This window comes from Pleurotus ostreatus, assembly GCF_014466165.1.
Source record: "Pleurotus ostreatus strain PC9 chromosome Unknown scaffold_3, whole genome shotgun sequence".
Taxonomy (NCBI): Eukaryota; Fungi; Basidiomycota; class Agaricomycetes; order Agaricales; family Pleurotaceae; genus Pleurotus; species Pleurotus ostreatus.
Window position 1 is genome coordinate 3443452 of NW_023503158.1, and position 20751 is coordinate 3464202.

Genomic DNA, 20751 nt, shown 5'->3' on the forward strand with positions numbered 1-20751 from the left:
AAGTACCCTCGCACCATACTATTTGATCGTTCCTTTTTTAGACCTCCTTCTGTGATCGTTCTGAACCCAAGATGCCCCATAAGTCAGAACGTTCTTTATAGGCCAATGTGACATGGAGCTACACGCCTACCATGGAATGAAATGCCTCAATCAGGCAAGAGTGGGCATGAAACAAGATCTATAGGTCGCGAAGATACCTCGTACCTCTATATAAGCAAGACAGACCGATGTAACTGGATCAGTTGGGCAGAAATAGTCCATCCCACGTACGTCCCTTGGGCTTCGCAACCTCCCGTCCCCGCTATCACTGGTTAACCGCGATATCTGTGCCAGCAAATATGACAAGCCCCCAGACGATGAATATTGTATACAGTGGAGATGTTCTGCCACGGAGAGGTTTCTTCAAGTCCTGGGAACGAACGAGACATTCCAGAGAAGTTCATTGGTTCGTCGAATGCTTCGCAGAGGCTGTAAGTCACATCTATTTGTCGAGAGGTCCAGTATGTCTAACAAGCAGATAGTTGGGGGTGTTTCTCTATACCTGGGCTGGTACGAGTAGAAATAGACGGTGACATGATCGAACGCTGACCATGTGGACACTGAATAGGCGTTGGCGCAACGGCAGCATTTGTTGTGGGGAATATCCTGGGGCTTGAGAATGTCGGCTGTGGGTTTCAGCTCATGTGGGGTAATCCCCGTCGGCTAACCAAGATTTGATCTCAGCGGTGTTGGGTATCGGCTTTGCGTATGCATTTGGCATCCTCCTGGCGCTCGGAATATGCAGTGCAACATCGGGGGGGCACTTCAACCCATGTGTCTCAATAACGCAGGTGGTCTTCAGGGGATTCCCCCCACTCAAGGCCGCGAGATACATCGTGTTCCAGATCTTCGGGGGTTACATCGCATGTCTGCTAGTATACGCGCAATGGAGAGATATGATCCTGGCAGCGGAGGCAGCGCTCACTGCGGCAGGTAGGTTGGAGGAGGTGCAATTTACCGCCATGGGTACCGGAGGGATCTTGGCCCTGTACGCACCTCCTGGGGCACATTTGGGGTTGACTTTCGTTAATGAGTTCGTAACGGTGAGCTATCCCCATAATACGGTACGCCGTTGCCACATTGATCTTGACATCCGTGTGGAATGTAGGATTTCGTCCTTGCTTTGGCGATATGGGCGTGCCTTGACCCGACGAATGCCCTGGTACCTCCACAAGCAGCTCCATGGGTCATTAGCTTTGCATAGTGAGTTTATCGAAACACCTAGAAACTTTGGATCCAGGTTAATTTGTCCCGAACCACAGCGCGATGGCTATTTGGGGATTCGCCACACCAGGACGTGCGTAATTGACCAGCGTTTCAGTCACTTTTTTGGTGTTTCTAGCTGTCTGACATGACACCTCCGCAGTCGCCGCAAATGCTGCCAGGGATCTGGGTGGGAGATTCGCTGCAATGTCGCTTTACGGCACAAAAGGTGAGGGGTGATTCAGTGATTGTCGTCGGCCACGGGCACAAAATTGACCGTGTTCTTCCATGCAATTCAGCGAGCGGTGGAGCGTACGCAGCTATTGCTGCCCTGACGAGCATACCAGCAACTTTGCTCGCGGCGTTCACCTACGAGACAGCGAACGGGGATAAGGAGAAGAACGACAAATCACCGAAGAAGTTGGGCGTTTCTGGTTGGGTAGGATGGGGCAAGAAGACCAAGGACTTCTCGACTCTGGACGGCGATGAGATGACCGAACGGGAGGCCGGCGACAACGATAAGCAGGTTCACCACAAGGCCAGCAGTTCGTCGTTTTCCAGACGTTTCAAGGACAGCCTTTCCACTACGTCGCCCAAAGTCCCTCCGCGCGTCCTGAAGACCCCATCTCAACATGATCTGAAGACGGTCAGGGCCTTGTACGACTTCAATGGGTCCTCTGATGAACTATCCTTCAAAGTCGGTGACGAGATTGTGGTCGTTAACGAAGTCCTAGAAGAATGGTGGATGGGAGAACTCGGCGGCAGAAAGGGTCTATTTCCGACATCCTACACTACAGTCGTGCCTGCGACGCAATCACGGAAACCATCACCTCCACTGCGCAATCCTTTGCAAAAGAGTCCCAAGACGAAGCGACTCTCGATTTCCTCTGAGGAAGGGGCAGTCCAAAGGCCCTTGATTCATGATGCTTCCGAAGCGAGTGAATTAGAAGACGAAGAGCACATACTCAGTGGACGTCTCGTATCTAGCGCTAGCCCCTTCTATCTTCCTGGTGCAAACAATGATAGCAGTGGCACGGAGGACGATGACCTGAATGATCGTGTGGCCAAGTGGAAGCACGACGTTAACGGAGGCTCTAATGACTCTCTATCTCATGCGAAGGCAACGGTTGAGACGACATCTTCTCCTTTCCATCCCCAGCCACCCCTGCTTCGACGAGCTGATACCTCTTCTGGCATAAAGAAGACCCCGCCACCACCTCCGCCACCGCGCAGGCACTCCACGAACTTACTCACCAGTCCGCCGTTGCCTCCGCGTAAGCCTGCTAGCACGTCCAGTTCGTCTATGTTAGACGTCACTCCAAACGCGTCAAATAACAATGTCGGCTATGATGTCTCGCCATTCGAGAGCACAAGCGAACTCGCTGGATGTAGCCAGTTCCGTCAGAACCCTTTCAAACCCAAGGGTACATGTAGTAACTGTTTCCAGTTTCATCACGATTTCTAGGTAGTTTACATATTATCTGATTGCTGCTCTCTATATAGTATACATCATTGTCGCGTTGATCGTAGGCTCTAATGCTCCCATATTACTTGTACACATTAGACTATCTCACATAGGATCATTTGGTTTATGACATCCCACCAAGTTGACATACTTTCGGGTGTAAAATAGTGGTAATCAAACGCTTCAAGTGTCACATCAACGTATCATGTACTAGGTGCTTCGTATGGCAGATTGGCGGTGGGGAATCTTGCCCGCCGAAGCCCAGGGCGCGATTCTCAAACATAATCATACCTGCGGTGAGACGCACGAGTTGCTGTGCACGTTGGTAACGCACTGTTAGATGTTGTACCGACGGCAACTACCGAGTATATATATTGCAGGCCCTTGCATTGTGATCATCATACCCCACTAGAGTCTCCCTCCAACCCATGGCCCCAATCGATAAACTCCAAGCGCGGTACGAAGCCGCTGGGCAAGGCCACCTCCTCAAATTCTGGCCTGAGCTCAACGAGACCGAGCGCGATGCCTTGAGAAAGCAGCTGGAGGCCCTCGACATCGAACGCGTCAATCGCATCTTCAAGAAGTCGATTGAAGCCGAATCGAGGGCGTCTGACCCGAGCGTACCCAGCGATCCTATAGAGCCCCTTCCACAAGAGCTGTCCGACTCCGTCGTCGGCGCTCCGGAGAAAGAAGCGGAATGGAGGCAGGTTGGCTTGGACGCCATCGCGCGAGGCGAGGTCGGGGTCTTGCTGATGGCGGGCGGTCAAGGGACGCGATTAGGCAGCAGCGCGCCCAAGGGGTGCTACGACATTGGACTCCCATCCCACAAATCGCTGTTCCAGTACCAGGCAGAGCGCATCGCGCGCTTGCAAACGATGGCCGAGAAGGAGCGCGAAAAGCCAGCGGGGTCGGTCATCATCCCCTGGTATGTCATGACCAGCGGCCCAACACGAAAGGACACGGAAGATTACTTCAAGGAGCATCGCTTCTTTGGCTTGAGCCCGAAGAACGTGATCTTCTTTGAACAAGGTAATCGCGTTATCAACCCATTGGGAAATCTGTGACTTATGCTTTGGCTAGGAACGTTCCCATGTCTCACGATGGACGGCAAGGTGTTCCTTGACACCAAGTCGCATGTAGCCGAAGCCCCAGATGGCAATGGTGGTCTTTACGCTGCCACCCGCTCACCGCTCTCCCCATCGGACCCATCACGAACTGTGCTTTCCGACCTGGCCGCCCGAAAGATCCAGTACGTACATGCATACTGCGTGGACAATTGCCTGGTCCGCGTCGCCGGCCCCGTCTTCATCGGGTACTGCATCTCAAAGCAAGTAGAGTGTGGCGCAAAGGTCGTCCCAAAAGCCTCGCCAACCGAATCAGTCGGTGTGGTCGCCTACCGTGGAGGGAAGCCCAGCGTAGTTGAGTACAGCGAGATATCCAAGGAGCAGGCTGAGAGGAGAGATCCATCGGGAGAACTTACCTTCCGCGCAGGCAACATCGCCAATCATTTCTACACCATGCAGTTCCTAAACTCAGTAGAGGCCTTCGAGGAGGAGCTCGCGTTCCACATCGCCCGCAAGAAGATTCCTCACGTTGACTTCGAGTCCGGAGAGTCCCTCAAACCGTCCAAGCCCAACGGCATGAAGCTCGAGATGTTCGTATTTGACGTGTTCCCATACACAAAGAACTTCGCCGTGCTAGAGATCGCGAGGAACGATGACTTCAGTCCTCTCAAGAATGCCCCCGGTACTGGCAGTGACGATCCTGAAACCAGCCGTAGAGACTTGCTTCAACAGCACAAACGATTCCTCGAGAAGGCCGGCGCGACCGTCAAAGAGGGCGTAATGATCGAGGTGTCGCCGTTGGTGAGTTACGCTGGAGAAGGGTTGGAGGACATCAAAGGCAAAGTATTCAGTAAATCTGGAATGGTAGAAGGCGTGGAAGAGCTAGATGCGTTAGTATGAAGAACAGAGCTGGAAACCAGCTTGGATTTTGGACTTGGTTACAGGACTTTTCCTTTCGTATAGCATTTTCGTACTTTCAGATTATAGTTCTCAACGTCGTGTCGCCTAGCAAGAGAGAATCAAAGGTCCAATTGCAATTGTCAACTACCAACGGTGCCATTGGGTAACTTCGTCCCTCCTTTTTTCTCTAGCTCTTCTCTCAGAGACGCAAACAGCCGCTGCGATCGCTCTGATGAAGGCTGGTTGGATAGTCACAGGTTAGTCAATATCGCATTACAGGTTGAGGTGAGGTGAGTGTATGCGCATATTATTAGCTTGTCAATGAGTTTCGTTTGCTCATTCTGTACGGTTTGCAGCTCCTTCTTTAACCGCTGTATCTAACGGAAGTTGAGCCAAAAGAATACGCTAAATAGGAGTGCATGCGAACCTCTTCTTCATGTTTGTCAGCTCGAGCTTTCTCCCCTTCTGCTAACGCTCGTTGCTCTGTGGCTCTTGCGCGGGACAGGAGGACTTCTAGCTCTTTCGAACGGATGACGCATTCGAAATGTCGTTCTCGAAGTTCGTACTGCCGGAGTACTTCTTTGATGCGGTCTCGAGTGCTATATTGCGAAGGAAGTCAGAGGGACTTGGTTTTCAGCGCAATAAAAGAGTACTAGATACATACACCCCGTCAAAGATCTCTTCTAGTGTGCGTCGAGCCCTATATAAGATGTCAGGATCTACGGGGATGGTAACGCAAAGAAAGCGTACTCCTGGGGATTCTCAGTCCAATTCTTCTTCAGAGTCTGTCGCGCCGGCTCGCTGAATCCGTCCTACTCCAGTCAGCCCACCGCACTTATCCACCAGGTATATGCATATCCAGTAGCTCACCCATTCATCGAGTCCCGGGCCCACGGTGAGGTCCATGAGCTCAACGGCTAAGATCTCATCCCCATCCTCCATCGCGATATCTTCAGGCGTCTGGTCCGCCTCCACCGACCGCCCATTATGGCTGAAGATGAACTGCATACCCGGCTCGCCCTTCGCGCTCCCGTTCCCATTTACGTTCCCGTTCCCATTCGCCTGTCCCGAGGATACATGCGCTCCCCCGTCCGCACCGCCGTTCTCACTCCCGCTCCCGCTTCCATTCGTCAAAGGCCCCATCTTCCCGCCCGTTTTCTCCATCCGCTCCGTCCACGCCCCGAACAGCCTCGACAGCCTCGCCTTGCGCCCGATCTTGAAGAAGAGCTCCGCGCGGTACCGGCACACGACTTTGACGACGATGTCGGGGCTCTCGCGGAATTTGTCATCCTGCTGCTTCGCTTTGTCCGCGCGTCTGCTCAGGTCGTTCTTCATCTGCATGAGCTGGCGAGGACGTATGGATATGTGAGAATGGAGGGTAGATGAGTGGATGGGGGAGGACGGTACCTCTTCCTGTGCATCCTCGACACATTGGGACATTCGCTTTGTATCTTCCTGTATATTCTGATGAGTTGGAGTAGGGTTGAGGGATGAGTAATACGGACCCACAGACGCTTGTTGTCCTGCAGCAGGCTGTCAGCAAGCACATAAGAAAGTCAATGGTATGGAATGACCTTCTGGAGCTCCCGGGCCAAGTTCTCGATCTTGGCCTTTGTCTGGTTGGCCTTGGTCAACTGCCCTTTGGCTGCAATCCCAGTAATTAAGATCTTGCTTTACACGAACATCCTGTATGGCAATGGCGCACCTGTGTCCTTGTCTTTAACTAGCTTCTGCTTCTCCTTAGCGTGATCCCGTTCAACCCGCTTCAGTTCTGCAAACTATGCGCGTTAGACTTGGGTCAGCACAGAGGATCACTAGTACAGACGGCGGGCCATTCACCAGCTCTATGTATTTGGCGTGGATGGCATTTTCTCCCATCCCTTTCACCGACTTCTGGGCTTCTTCCGCTGTGAGGCCGAGAGAGGGAGATGAATACCGGAACAGTCGATGCTACGGGCTACGCACCGAAACGACGTTCCTCCTCCTCTTCCAGGACTTCCTCCTCTTCAAGCGCGGCAATCCTATTCTTCAAAGTTTCATACATTGTAGCAGGATCGACGGGTGCGTCATTGGCTTTCTTCTTGCCCTTCTGTGTCTGCGGGTGGGCCCCGTTGACGGTCGTGTGTGTATGATTGTGATTGTGGGTGTGGGAATGGGTATGCGCGTTTGTGCCGTTTGCGAGATTCGGGGGCGGGGCATGGGAGGTGTGGGTGTGGTTTGGTGGCCCAGGTGGCGCGGCTGCTGGAGCGGGGGGTGCTGGGCCGGGTGGTGGTCGCGCTGACCTGACAGGCGCGCTCGATGTGGGGTTCGGTGCACTCACGGCCGCCGCCATTCAAACACACAGACGCCCCACGGTGTTGGCGCGATCCCATGCCAACTCTCCTCCCAACACCGCCGAACCCGCCTCTCTTCCTTCACCGTCTCTATTCACCCCGCCTCTCTTCCTCCACCGCTATCCATTGACTCCGACTCTCCTTCCTCCATTACTATCGCGTCTCGTTCATACCTATCATCAAAGGTCAGGCCTGCGCTGTACAATGGACGACGTGACTAAGGGCTTCCTTAGTCTGTATCAATGACCCAACTTCGAATTATACGCACCCTGTTCTCGAGGGGGTCCACGACACGGGAGCACGTCATTCGGGTCGCGATGGAGTGGTTGCGCTCAGCAGCAATCATGCAGGCAATCTCGAACCGACTCGGGTATCCGGTTCGACGCCTGCAATGTTGGATCATCGTGTAAGTTCTTGTCACGCTTCCTCAGTCCTTGCCTAACTTTGCACAGTAAAGAGCGCCATCGAAGCGAAGATCGCGAACCCCACATTACCATTCGAGGATACCGACACGGTAGGGGCGTTGTAACCGCCCACATTTACGTGAACGACCGATACGTTCGACAAGGCTCCGCGATCTTCGCTTCGGGAGCGCGTGTTCGTGCCAAAACATCTTGTGTCCACTTGTAAGTCGTCCTCCGTAGATTCAGGCGTCGTTACTAATTGGACTTAAGTGATATAAACAGTTAGCTATTTGTTGAATGTTCTCTTTCTTGTTTGTAAATCAACGCGTAACGAATAGATGTAGCTACTATAGGCCTGATGACCTTGTTGGATGAGCATTCGAAACTGTCCACCTATGTGACGTTTCCCTTACTTGCATGAATTGGCCTTGGGATGCTATTCCACGCTCCATATCAAGTGTTTATGAGAGCTCTCAAACCTTCTAAGCTGGCTTCTGCTACACAAGTGCTTTCTTCTTCGTTCAGTTCACAGGAGCTACCGTTGGTTTGGTAGGCATCATATATTCGGTTATTCGACCGCTTTTCTCACCATGTGGCTGAACAGTCGATGGAATTAGACAGACTTCCACGGAGGACAATACGGCTGCACCTATCGAAATCTACGTCTTGTGGACAGACTCGAGGCAATGGCAAGTGATTGCGGCATGTCGAGCGGCCAGGATCAGGAACAAAGCGGACAGTCGATTTACGTACGCGTTAACGATCAAAGCTGGGAGATGAGGCGCATTGAAGATATTGGCCTGCGAGACTTTGATCACGACGATGCAGAATGAGGTTAGCCTGGATTTTTCCTGATGTCTGACTTCTATGATCAGCCAGGTGTGATTAGTTTTGCAACAGCTGATTAGACGCTATTCCGGCCGGGTGCGTCACCTGTAAATACGCACCCACTTGAGAGCACAGTAGGGTCCACTACGTCGAAGAAGCGCTATCGCATCTGATCTCTCGTCCCAACGTCCTCGTATTTTGTACCAGCATGCATACCCAGCAGAACGTCGCAACTTATTGCATGTGGACTGAGCATCAGTAAAGCCTCGTAAATACGGCTGCAGGGCCAAAGCCGTACCAGCTAGGGGACGGCTGCGAGCAGCCTGAGATGGCATCCGGGGTGATTGCAGCTCCTTGGATTTGCACCGTAAGTCCGTTCGTCAATGGGGCAGGTTCGTGATCTATCATCTGAGAGCCAGTATTCGAACAAAAACCGTGCCTTCTAGCGGTCTAGAAGCAGCGACGGCAGAAGGAAGCGTAGGCAGCGTAGGCAGCGTAGGCAGCGTAGGCAGCGTAGGCAGCGTAGGCATCGTAGGCAGCGTAGGCAGCGTAGGCAGCGTAGGCAGCGTAGGCAGCGTAGGCATCGTAGGCAGCGTAGGCAGCGTAGGCAGCGTAGGCAGCATAGTTACTCTAAGCACCGTAGATGGCCCACGCAGTCAGGTGGTCTACGCATTCTGAGCACCAGCCCACACATCCAGGTGTTCTACGCACTTTAAGCATTGTAGGTAGTCTAAGTATTCTGAGAATCGTACGTAGGAGTGATCTAGAGTTCTTGTGATATTCCTAAGATACTGTATGTTGCGGACATCAAACAAGTTTGGCTACGTTGAGAGGTATATGTTATGTGAAAAGTAACTATCATAACCAACTGCTGAAGGCGGGATACCACATATGACGGCGAAAGTCGAAAGAATGCAGGTGGGAGAGAAAGGAAAAAGTAAATGAAGCGCAGTGTGTACCTTTATGCCAAATTTTCGCAAGTTGCCGATCCATCCGTAGCGCTGGCCAACACGTTACAACCGCTTTTGGTTGCACATCATGCTGGCCAATCACCCGCGCCGACCATTACAACCGTTTTTGGTTGCAACTTTCGTGGCACAGGCACATTCCGTATATCAGTGTTCGTTCGTTAGCGAGTTCAACGTTCGCGAGCCTTTCTCCTCCTCCCATGTCCGACCGTCGTTAACGTGTCTACCCACGTACGGCTCGGAGAGTCGGTATCATAGGCAATATAAGCGGGTTAGGCATCATAGGCGGCATAGGCATCGTAGCCGGCAGGGGCATTTGAAGCACGACTCAGAGCGTGTTTCATACAAGTGGACAGCAACGAACACAATGATCATGATATCTATGATAATTGCGAGCTATGCTACCAGATCAGTGTAAAACAGGCACACGAACCAATCGCACCCATGGGGCGGGAACACAAGTACTCCAGCTTGCACACTCACTCGTCGTCGTCGTCGTCGTCGCTCAGATTATTCCACTCTTCATCGTCGTCAACGACCGTCCATACCTCAAAGCCCGACAAATCCGAGACGTCCCCATCCGTTCCATTTTCCTAGGCATCGTAGGGAGCGTAGGCATTCTAACCTCCATAAGTGGTCTAAGCATTCTAGGTGTGGTCCACGCAATTAGGCGGTCTTAAGCGTCGTAAGTGGCCTACGCATTTCTGAGCACCGTAGATGGACCACTGGCAGGCAGTCTGGCGGTCTAGGCATTCTAGGCATCGTGCGCAGCGTAGGCATCAGTATTCCACTCTTCATTGTCGTCAACGACCGTCTAATTCAAACTCAATCAGTAGCTGGTTCCATCAAATTTACGCCTTGAGACTCACTCACAGTCCCCTGTTGTCGATGGCGAACTGCGCGTCTACATATATATGGACTGCTACGGGCGAAGGAGTACACGATGAGCTGCCGCAGGTCACATACGTACCGGAGCACAGTGGCTTGGGGATGGGCCTATTATACATCCTGGTTCATCGCCCACTCGTAATGGACCACCTAATTTGCAGGTCAATGCGCACTCCAGTTCAGTACACGCCGTCTGTCCTGTTCTTTGCTACTACCATGTACTACAATCCCACGACTGATCCAACAGATGCAAGTCAGGGCTACGTAAATTATAGATGCGGCGAAAAAGTCCTGCTCGAGTGACATTACTTGGGAGATTGACAGTAAATATAAGTCCAAGCTCGCACAATATCGTCGGGACTATGACATAGACAAGGATGCAGTTTGGAAAGCGGGAGGATGCTTGAAAGCAGCCTCTGGCACGTGGAGGACACGCTCGAAAATCGATATCAATGCGCAAGTGCGACTGTGCTGTAAATCCCGCCCAATCAGCCATCAGATCCTTGTGGTTGAATTGGATGTAGAATGAGGAGAACAACTTGATATGTTCGCGATCATCCTCTGGTAAAACGTGGAGGGAGAGGTCGGAAGACTGCATGTATACATCCTGAGTAACTGTGCAATGATGACGGTGCTGTTTCCAGTCGCGACCCTGGCACTTGGCGGAGCAGTAATACACTGACGAGCATGCACCGCAAATCTGTAACGATTTTTTGCTGTGACTCGTCATCGCCGATTTTTTGCTGCGGCGCGTCGTTGCCTTGCACTTCCATGAGTTAGCGAAATAATGTAATGTGTCCAGCGATAGATTTTACTCACAGTATTGCATCTAGGCTGGGTAAGGTCCTTTGCGACGAGCCTGTGTAGCAAACGCTGCTCTGCAATGTACTGGATATTGACGTTGGTTGATTTGCAGTAGTCTGGTGAGGAAAGTACCTCCAAGACAACACGAAGAAATGGCAGACGCATGCATTGCGTTACCACATGAATGACAACGAAGTCCAGCGGGGTAAGCTTAGTCCCCTCGCCCCCCCCTCCAGAGTCTCCAAAGCCTTCTTCAATGAGTGCAAAAAGAGAATGCACTCCTTCCCTTCGACCACGCGTGCCCAGCATGAGAATGTCAAGGCAACTTTCGAACCCAGATTCGGTGTAAACATCCTCAGACGGTGCGGAGTCAAAGAACACCATTGCGTGCATTATAAGCCGCATGCATTCATAGCGAGAGATGCGGTACGACTCCGAGAGGGGGGTTGAAACGACGGCACGCCGGATCAGCTCCACCAACTTGAAAACAAAACTCCTTCTAGGTTGATCCACTCTTGCGGACGACGGAAGAACTTGCTTCAGTGTAGCCAATGCACAGCTTGATAGGAGACGTGGGTCCGGCTTTGGATCGAGGGAAGTGCAGGCAAGGTTTGCAATTGCCTCGATCAGATTGATGATTGGAACTCCACGTAGATGGTCATTAGAAGAATGGCATTGCCAAGCATCGACTGCCAGGGGCAGAAACATGCGCACGATATCAGATGGATGACGAGTGGCCGCATTAAGGGTGATGGCTGTCTTTGAACAGGAGGGAGGAGATAGAAACGTGCAGATAAAGTTCGTCGTAACCTCGAAGCGATGTTGCATGGACGGAATGAAACGATCTTTCTGCAGACCGGGGCAGGGGGAAGGAGCGGCATAGCATGATTCAATGAGCTGCTTGGTCGAGGCGATAATGGAGGGTAGATTCATAGTCAACCGCGACATGAACAGCCTATAATGGATCCCACTAGACGGAGGGAGAGAAAGGCGTCGGTGAAGGATCGTCGTAACACGTCCGAGTATCCTCGCTGCTGGTATAATGTTGTCTTTGTTTTGAAGGGTATTATTTGACGGCAAATGCAGACCGAAAACTCGGTTTGTTGCATTGGCGATTGCAGTGACGAAACGACGCTCTCGAAAGCGAACTGGGCGACGTTGATGCGTTGGACTAGGGTTGAGCCGTGCCATGTCCTTCAGAAAGGGAAGGAATCAGAAGGAATGAGACGTAGAATATATGCAAACAGTAAAAAGAGGATGGTAGACAAAGGCCTTAGTTCTGTTTCCCCCCCCCCTCAATCGATGCATCACAATGGACCCAAATCCAGCAGTTGTTCGTCACGAAGATGACAAATGAAACCAGATACAAGAAAACCCATGGCAAGATGCACAAACAGTTTCGCTGAAAAGGAAATTCGTGTGTGTGGGGGGAGGGACCTTGCTAAAGCCTTTAGCAAGGTAATATCACGATTCTCTACGTGCACAAGGCAGAGCCACTGAGATTTGACTGAGCCAACGCCGAAAGCGAAGGTTGAAAGGATTACTATTGGCGATATGGCATCGTATATCAGAAGTAAAAGTAGAGCCACCGACAGCGAGTGAGCGAAGGGTAGTTCAAAGGACTATTAGAGGACATTGTATATCACATCGGTGTGTAAAGGTGAAAATGAGTAGACTAGTATGAAAAGGACGCAATTGAGGAGGTAGACGAGTAGCTACGAGTAGTGACTACGGCTAGATGTACATTCCGACAGTAGTGTTTACTTGACGGATGGCGCGCATCGCAAATTCGGGCAACAATTCTGCGTCTGGTCCCATGATCGATCTGGCAATGATGATGGCGACCCAAGTCACGACGAACAACACACAAGCGACGAAGAACAACACGGAAGTCACAAAGAATAACATGCAAGACTGGAAGTTGTTATCCTTGTTGTTGTTGTCGTTGGAGTCGTCACTTTCCGTACCTGTCGCGGTATCAGGAACGCTTTCATCGTAAAAGCTGAATAATCGGGAGAGGGCTACGTGGAGGGTTTAGAAGGTGAATACAAACTCGGGGAAGGAACTTCCATACCGTAAGCCCTCTGCATCTTTTTGTCTTTATCTTTGTGGGCGCCGTCGCTCCCTTGATGTTGGATCTTGACTGCCGCCGCAGGGGCTGCTACAGGAGTGGCGAGGCGATGACTAGACATGCCTGTGATTAGAGGGTGGGTAAATGATAGAGAGTCGATGAGATGATGGCGGTATGAGAGTGATATGTATGTGCGACTACGAGAGTATTGGCGGTCAATGGTAGGAATGGCGATGGAGCAAGTCCCTTTTATAGCCTGGCTCTCCCCAGAAAAATGACAACAAAGGATCATCTTCGACAAAGGAGGCCCAACTTCGGTGAGTACTTACCACAACAGAGCAACGGAGCGCGCAATTAAGTTTCAGGTTAACCGGAATCTTCCATCTCGCATCAGGGTAGGCATCTCTACGCAGGGTTCGGACCGTACTGATCAAAATTTGCACGCCGTTGATATCTCGAGTTCGCCCAACTTTACTAGTAATGTTCAGTATTACTATTGAAACTATTCGATTGCGGTACGTAGCATTACAATAAACCAGCAGAAGGGCGATACGAGCCACGAACTCGCCCGTCCTGCATTGATTTACGCACAGCAGGATTCCCGCACTCGATAGAGCCCATGAACTGTGTAACATGATACTTCCAGATGTAAAGGGCATAGAACATCCCCATGACGGCAGCGATGAGAAACAATTCGACGAGTGGAACGCGATGAGAGTTTGTCATGCACGCCATGGCCAGGGGCTCATGATCAGGGGCTGTGGAGGTCGCTCCAAGCGGGGAAGGAGTCGAAGGAGGCTTAGTGCTTTCGTTAACATCACCCAAGCGTGACTGCAGCTCGGCAATAGAACCAGCGAGGGCTTTGATTTTGGCATCTCTTCGAGACATGGCCTTTTTTATCGTCTCTCTATACCGGAGATGTTCGATTCTAGGCCTGGCCGTTAAGAGCTTCGTCGCGGTGGTGCGAAAGTCGATCTATAGACCTCTGAATCGACGAACTTATCAAACGAAATAAACAACCTACTAAACACTGGTTAGTGGCGGCCTGTGAGTCTTGGAGAGCCTTGATTTGCTCTAAGCACCCGACATCATGCCATGAATCCTTTGGATCTTGATGTTTGAGTACCTCAACATCGTTTCGAATGTCAGCAAGGGCGGTTTGCATCTCAAGCTTTTATAAATCAGCCCGCAGAGAAGTGCCAATCGCGTTCTAAGACACACCAGACGACTATTCAGCTCTCCTTGAATGTCCTCCCGGTGGGATTGAACGAGAGTCACATCGTATTCAAAAGCACCAGGGGCTTGTAGCGGCAATTCTTCCGAATGTTTATGTTGCAGCTTCTCAACATCGCGACAAAGATTAGCCATAGTATCTTCCATTTCTACCTACTTTGAATCAGCCCTAGCACGTAGTCATCGATGACATTCTAGGACATACCATGAATTGGTTCATCTCTTCTTGGCTGTCGTCTAGACGAGACTCAATTGATCCTACTTTGTCGTCGACTAACCCTACCCTGTCGTCAACTAGCCCGGCACCGAGTTGATGTCGGAGATCTGCAATGACCTGGGTGGTATGGTCCATATCGACGCAAACACGGTCCTGCTATAGGTGAAGCGATGATACCTAGAATGTGCTCAACGAGGACTTACTACATCACGATTTAGGCGCGCTACTTCTTCAAATGTCAAACCCTCTTCTCGGACATCCGGAGGGGGGATCGGAGATAGGGCTTGTGACCTTTCCTACGGGAGCCGGGGTCACTCATTAACAGAGAATAATCAATGAGAAAACCAGCTCACGAATTTCTTCGATAAGGCCGTGTGATCTTGGCGCAACGAATCGATTTTGGACTCAATCTGGGCAGAGCGCTGTTCGATTTGGGAAATTTTGTCGTACCAGCGTTCATCCTGTCCTTGAAGTATTCCGCTGTTGAAAATGCGACTCAGTCGTGGGCCACTGAGGAAGTGGAAGTGGTTCATTACTTGACGATCTGGATCACTCTTTGTGAGAATGTTTGCTCGTCTGGGGTGTCTGTAGATGATGCAGGCTTTCGCAGGCGGAAGGGTTAGGAGCATACCTTGATGCATGCCTCTGAAGAGATCGCAATACAGTGAGGTTGTAGTAGGAGACAAACGAATAGCGACTTGAAAGCAATAGCACGCTTCGAGCGCTGTCCCACGTGATCGCGACACGATACGAGCGAAATATGGTAACTAATATCATTGTCGATCTACTCGGAACCATCGTCACACGCAGATGCCCTGAGAACCAGTTGCTCAACACTGAGAGAGAGAGAGAACTTCATATTCAATTAGAGGTAGTTACATTAAAGGATACACATAGTTTGATCAAGCTTCGCTTGACTTGTCACATCCAGAAGACGATCTACCAGAGCCAGCGGAAGACAAGCTATTTTCGTTGACAGGGACGTCTTGATGTACCAGACCACCGACCTTAAGAACCCAGTCCGGACAACCCTTCTGGTTCACCACTAGTTTCCTCCGTTCGTCCCCTATTTTTCGAATGTCTCCGACATTGATGCTCTCCCATTTGCGTTCTTCATTAAAGATCCAAAACTGCCTTTGCTTGTGATCTTCGATGGTGTTGATGCAGAGATCATTTACCTCCGGGTTGTTGATTTCGGCGGGAGGAGCTAACAAACGCTTCTTGGAAGAGATAGGCCACCATAGGGTGTATTGCTCAACATTTTTAAACTTGCGAGAAAGACGTGCGTAACTCTTGTATGGCTGTAGTTGAACCAACGTAAGTTTAGTCCCGTGTGGTGATGGTAGTATACTCACGGCAAAACGTCCCCTCGCTTCCTTTTCGGTGCGTTGAGGACCAACACCGAGAGACGAAGGCGGCTTAGACCGAGACGTGGAGGGGTGCAAACCGCCTGCAGGCTTTTTACTAGAGGATGTACCCCTCGAAGAAGGGCCCTTCCTGATAGGCGGAGATGGGGGAAACAGGGCTTCAGCGGGCTGCACGCTTCGCGCGATGAGCCTTTCAAAGTGGCGGATACTGTGAGGAGACGATCGGTTTGATGTAGGCAACAACATACCTTGAACTCCTCCGCGCTGTAGATATGGTACTCGAACTACCGGAGGAAGTAGGCGTATTGGGAGTATCTTTTGCCATTTTTTCGGCGCGCCCGTCAGACCTAGGATAGAGTGAGCTCAGTGCAGACTGACACATCTGAAACCCACTTTTCAGCATCGACAATTGTAGGGTCTCGCCCAATCGAGGACCAAGGCGGGACCAACATTATTGGTTGATCGCCCCCGTAGGGTACTGTGAACGCGAAGCGGGTTGGGAGAGCGAACGTGTTCAACGTGTGGAGCATGCTTCAGGCGGGGAGTGCTGCCGTTTCGAAGCTGTAGCTTATAGGCCGTCTCCACCAAGACATAGAAGCCTTTTTTACTGCCTCGAGGCTATCAGGGCCTATCCGCTTTATGTTAGCGCCCTGGACTATCAAACAAAGCAACACCAGGCTTGCTTTCTTCTGGAACTAGCATTCGGATCTAGCGGTTCGCCGCACCACCACGCCGGCTATGCAGAATGATTAGCACTATGCTGCTGAACCTTTACTAAAAGGCGTGGTCCTGTGGTCATACCTTTTGCACAGGCTGTCTTGCATCGTGGTTTCGAACGCAGATCTGGCACAAATTGCAGGACTACCGATACGACCATGTCTTTGTCGCGAAGGTTCCCAAAGAACGCTAAGGAGAGGAGACGGCTTCGAAGAGCACTTCGAGCCAACTTGTCGTTTGAGGAGGCGGATGAATGGTTGACTTATGAATATATGAATGCGCATGCCCAACATGCAAAAGGGGCGTAACGAAGACTACCTGCGAGGTACACACGACGAAGGACGTCATGGAATCCTTCGCGGCCAACATGCATCCACATCTGGAGGATTCTGTGCTAGATAGGGCTGGGAATGCGTATGAGTTTGCGGGCCTCTTCATAAATGGAGATTCAAGCTAGACATGAATGAATGTGGCCGGGGTTTTGTGGTATACTGTATTATTCTCCATGAATGGATTAATACCAGCTGGCGCCTTTCGCTAAAATACAACTTAACGAACGGCGCGGCGCGGGATCGCGTCTCCTCGGATGTCTTGGCGGTTCCGGCCCGACGATGACTGGCTTACACGTGCACTCCGAGAACGCCGACGACAACGAGGAGATGATGGGGCGAGTGTATTTGTATGAGTCATGACCATTACGCAAGGAATCGAGGTTCGGTTTTATCCCCTGCGCAGAACGATTGTTTCTAGAGCTTCCGCAGCAGAAACGTACGTTCTGCACAGCTGTAACTTGCGTAGAATAGAAAAAGACTGCTAAGTGTCATACTTCCATTTCACGAACTGGGGTCCTAATGAAAATGTACATGAGGCCTTGAGGATGTGAACGTTCAAATCGCGTTCCGCGCTCCACCTTCCAAAATTTGACGAATCGAAAGAAACATGAGCTCAGAAGCGGGATTTCAATCATCAGATCTGATAAGGCAAGACCGTAGGTGGCCTACGCATTCAGGTGGTCTACGCATTCCATTTGGACGCACGCAAGTATGAGGGTCCGATTATATTGCTTCGCTTTGGGGTCATACTTTCTCTATTAACCCCCACACAAGCATACGCAGCGTACGTACCCTGAGCCTTGTAAGGGGCCTACGCATCACAAGTGGCCTACGCATCGTAGGCATCGTATCTGTCTTGGGCATCACCAACCGCGTGCTTTAGCATTCTGACCTCCGTACGTGTGAGCTTCAGAAGTGCAAACTGACATTGTGAACATCAAAACAAGCGTGTCTACGTTGAAAAATATATTACGTGGCTATCGTATAGGTGTACAAGGTGGGAAACCACATTTGAAGTGAGGATGCAAGTGGGAGGGAAAGAAGCCAACAGACCACGCAGGCTATACGTTTATGGCAAATTTTCGCAAGTTGCCGATCGATCCGTAGCGCCCAGGAGCAACTACAGCCGCTTTTGGTTGCGCCAATTGCTACAGCCGCTTTTGGTCGCAACAATCGCTACAACCGCTTTTGGTTGCGCCAATTGCTACAACCGCTTTTGGTTGCGCCAATTGCTACAGCCGCTTTTGGTCGCAACAATCGCTACAACCGCTTTTGGTCGCACCAATCGTTATATGGCGTTCGGATTGCGTTCCCTCTTTCCTTCTTACTTTATACTATAGGTAGATGTAACTTGGCATGCAGAATGTGCATGTGTAAGTAAGTAAGATAATACCTAAGAATGAATGCGGCCGCAGCTCATAACGGACCAAATCAAGAAGTAAACGAAATGATAGAATATGTACGACAAACCATGTATCGGAAGTTATGTACGGTCCGATCCCTACAGCGCTCCATGGGTGCTTACGCATTCCTACACACCAATGTTGGTTGCAACTTACCTCAGCACAATCCGAATATTGAATATGAATTCAAATCAGCGAGTTCAACAATTTGTAGGCCTTTCTCTTCCTCCCACGTCCGATCATCATTAGCGTAGATTCGACCACGTACAGCACAGCTTCCATATTGAAAACAACACATAGTGGATGACAGCACTAAACTACATGATTCTGATTAGTCAAGTTGGAGTACTCATCTACTCATCTCCGCGTGCTGATATTATTTCTACCAGCTCAAATGCTATCAAGTCTGTGAGTCGAATACGTTTAAAGGAACAAGGTCACTAACTCATATTAATATCCTTCCCCTTGTGCGGATTGAGATTGTAAGCAAGATGTGCCGGTACAAATACATCACGAATGCCTCCCGGTTTCATGCCTATCAACCCAGTGTGCGCTCCTATTTACAAACGAACGAGTTAAGATATTTGACATTCAATTGATGTCGACGGACCTGGCACCATTGACTCTGACCCTACCACAACTGTATGCTGCACATCTCATCTCAGAATAGCCGTAATGTCCAACACAATACGCGACGCACCGGCAGTGAGCTCTGATTCTCACGTTCCACCATAGCTATTCGTTCCTTGGTCGCGGCAGCAGTGATCAAGAAGAATATGGCCACCTTGTCGCCCTTCTTCACTTCCTGACCTTTCCCAACAACGGACTCAGTGATCTCTACAGCTCTCTGTTTGCGAGCCTTGGCGGATTTACTGCTTTTCTTAGACGCGGAAGAGGTGGTGGTTGAAGACGTATGCGTAGGTGTAGACAAGGATGATATATTGCTAACCGAGAGATCAGCATGGTTCTGGCCATTTTGGGGTCTATGGGCCGGTCGAGGGAGGGGAGTATTCCCTGTAGGTGTAGTAGCCAATGGATCTGCAAATGTCGCATGAGTACACATGGGGAGCTTCGGCACTATCAAATGTCACCGTCCGAGCCGATATCCTCTAACTCTTCGATCACTGCATTGTGCACGACATGAGAAATTAGGTATGTGAACTCAATGATGGCACACAGACCAACGAGATTGCCAGAGAGACACACGTCGCTGAAAAAGATCACATCCGCAGTCCAGCACATTGCAAAGTTTGAGATCACACACACTGACTTTTCGCCGTCAACCTCGAAGGTCACCCGCTGGTCCCTCTCGAGGATGAGATCAAGTAAGCATTGCTCCTTCTACGGAGTGAACATATCAAGAAGCGACCGTGTGCAATACAGTTGACGACTCACACTCCCGCCTTTCAATGACACCAATGAAAATCGCCCTGGAAGCGGCGCAATCAATGGGGGCGACCCAGAAGGGCTTTGCCACGCGGTCTCATTGTATGTGATGAAGACCGTTGAGCGCCCCGTCTCCGCTGCGAGATCAAGGGAGAGGGCAGCGTTCGTGAGGTGGATGTATTGGCTGGGCATGATGTGTTGCCTTGTACCACCCCCAAGGTGAAGAGTCCTAGAATCCTACTGCTTAACTGTTGTATTTGAGACTCTGCGCAATCAGCTTACCACAGACCATAGGGATCGACGCTCATTGCCCTTCGTATTCGATGTGAATGTCCAGTTAACGTTGAACAGAGAAAAATCGTTGATACTGATCAGGTGGCGTCGATAAGACCCTGACTCCTCAGTTGAGATTGCGGGCAGCTCCGAACTGTCCCAAGCTATCTTGATCATATGCGACCTCGACAGAAAGGCGGTCGCGTAGTTGCACACAACAAACGCAGGAAACCCGTTGGTCGTTACCTCTGCCAATGTTGGCAGTGTATAGATGTCACCAGCACGGACCCGGTCACTGGGCTCCCCATACAAGGACAATATCTTCTCCAATCCCGATACCTCGTCCATAAAGCACAGGCGAAGGAGATCGGGGTTGCATCCCCTGAGCAATCCTTCGCTGCGTCACCCTTCCCCCCTCTCCCGCAGCCGGAAAACCCGTCCAACCCCAGAGATCAAGATTTTGACGATGCCGCTGGAGTACAGGAACAGGAGGATAGTCAAATGGTCTTAAGTCGTCTTGAAGGCTTCAAAACACGCTTGAATTGGGGTCTGGTTTCTGCTTTGGAAGAAAGTTTCAAACAATCCCCGCCACTTTTCATTCCAGTGAAGCACACCAGCGACGATGACGCTGGAATTTCAGCGACGTACCAACTTGAGGATTCTGGCGATTCCTCAGGCAAGACCGTCGCGCTGTATCAGCTCGACTATTCCGCATTGCAAAATTCCGATGTGCTTACTCTCCGCACTTGGCTGGATGATATACAGAACTACATCTCCGAAAATAACCTCTCAGGAACGAAGAACACTTCCGTCCGCCTCCGTGCCGAAGGGGTGAAGCGCCTCGTACGGAGTGAAC

At 50.8% G+C, this 20751-nt stretch overlaps 7 protein-coding genes across 7 annotated transcripts; 2 read left to right on the forward strand and 5 right to left on the reverse strand.

Annotated features, from left to right (window-relative positions):
• Positions 1 to 356: 356 nt before the first annotated feature.
• Positions 357 to 2707, forward strand: PC9H_005777 (uncharacterized protein; the record flags this gene model as incomplete). Its single annotated transcript, XM_036775336.1, has 9 exons — positions 357 to 470; positions 522 to 549; positions 608 to 667; positions 724 to 745; positions 842 to 1082; positions 1148 to 1242; positions 1302 to 1336; positions 1406 to 1471; positions 1542 to 2707. The coding sequence occupies 9 exons, from the start codon at positions 357 to 359 to the stop codon at positions 2705 to 2707; spliced, it is 1827 nt and encodes a 608-aa protein (XP_036633838.1).
• Positions 2708 to 3135: 428 nt separating this feature from the next.
• On the forward strand, positions 3136 to 4671 carry UAP1_2 (UDP-N-acetylglucosamine pyrophosphorylase; the record flags this gene model as incomplete). Its single annotated transcript, XM_036775337.1, has 2 exons — positions 3136 to 3736; positions 3788 to 4671. The coding sequence occupies 2 exons, from the start codon at positions 3136 to 3138 to the stop codon at positions 4669 to 4671; spliced, it is 1485 nt and encodes a 494-aa protein (XP_036633839.1).
• Positions 4672 to 4922: 251 nt separating this feature from the next.
• PC9H_005779 (uncharacterized protein) lies at positions 4923 to 7003 on the reverse strand (the record flags this gene model as incomplete). The annotated part of the gene is made up of 11 exons (XM_036775338.1): positions 4923 to 5048; positions 5099 to 5270; positions 5336 to 5371; positions 5422 to 5483; positions 5542 to 6015; positions 6079 to 6126; positions 6177 to 6194; positions 6246 to 6316; positions 6377 to 6449; positions 6511 to 6578; positions 6637 to 7003. 11 exons carry the CDS (start codon positions 7001 to 7003, stop codon positions 4923 to 4925), a joined length of 1515 nt encoding a protein of 504 aa, XP_036633840.1.
• A 5627-nt stretch (positions 7004 to 12630) lies between these two features.
• Positions 12631 to 13088, reverse strand: PC9H_005780 (uncharacterized protein; the record flags this gene model as incomplete). The annotated part of the gene is made up of 2 exons (XM_036775339.1): positions 12631 to 12917; positions 12971 to 13088. The coding sequence occupies 2 exons, from the start codon at positions 13086 to 13088 to the stop codon at positions 12631 to 12633; spliced, it is 405 nt and encodes a 134-aa protein (XP_036633841.1).
• A 404-nt stretch (positions 13089 to 13492) lies between these two features.
• PC9H_005781 (uncharacterized protein) lies at positions 13493 to 14950 on the reverse strand (the record flags this gene model as incomplete). The annotated part of the gene is made up of 6 exons (XM_036775340.1): positions 13493 to 13942; positions 13992 to 14138; positions 14189 to 14353; positions 14406 to 14570; positions 14621 to 14713; positions 14771 to 14950. 6 exons carry the CDS (start codon positions 14948 to 14950, stop codon positions 13493 to 13495), a joined length of 1200 nt encoding a protein of 399 aa, XP_036633842.1.
• A 369-nt stretch (positions 14951 to 15319) lies between these two features.
• PC9H_005782 (uncharacterized protein) lies at positions 15320 to 16314 on the reverse strand (the record flags this gene model as incomplete). Its single annotated transcript, XM_036775341.1, has 4 exons — positions 15320 to 15718; positions 15773 to 15974; positions 16033 to 16131; positions 16178 to 16314. 4 exons carry the CDS (start codon positions 16312 to 16314, stop codon positions 15320 to 15322), a joined length of 837 nt encoding a protein of 278 aa, XP_036633843.1.
• Positions 16315 to 18589: 2275 nt separating this feature from the next.
• On the reverse strand, positions 18590 to 19814 carry PC9H_005783 (uncharacterized protein; the record flags this gene model as incomplete). The annotated part of the gene is made up of 8 exons (XM_036775342.1): positions 18590 to 18633; positions 18682 to 18792; positions 18847 to 18883; positions 18937 to 19274; positions 19328 to 19360; positions 19418 to 19446; positions 19507 to 19577; positions 19632 to 19814. 8 exons carry the CDS (start codon positions 19812 to 19814, stop codon positions 18590 to 18592), a joined length of 846 nt encoding a protein of 281 aa, XP_036633844.1.
• Positions 19815 to 20751: the final 937 nt, after the last annotated feature.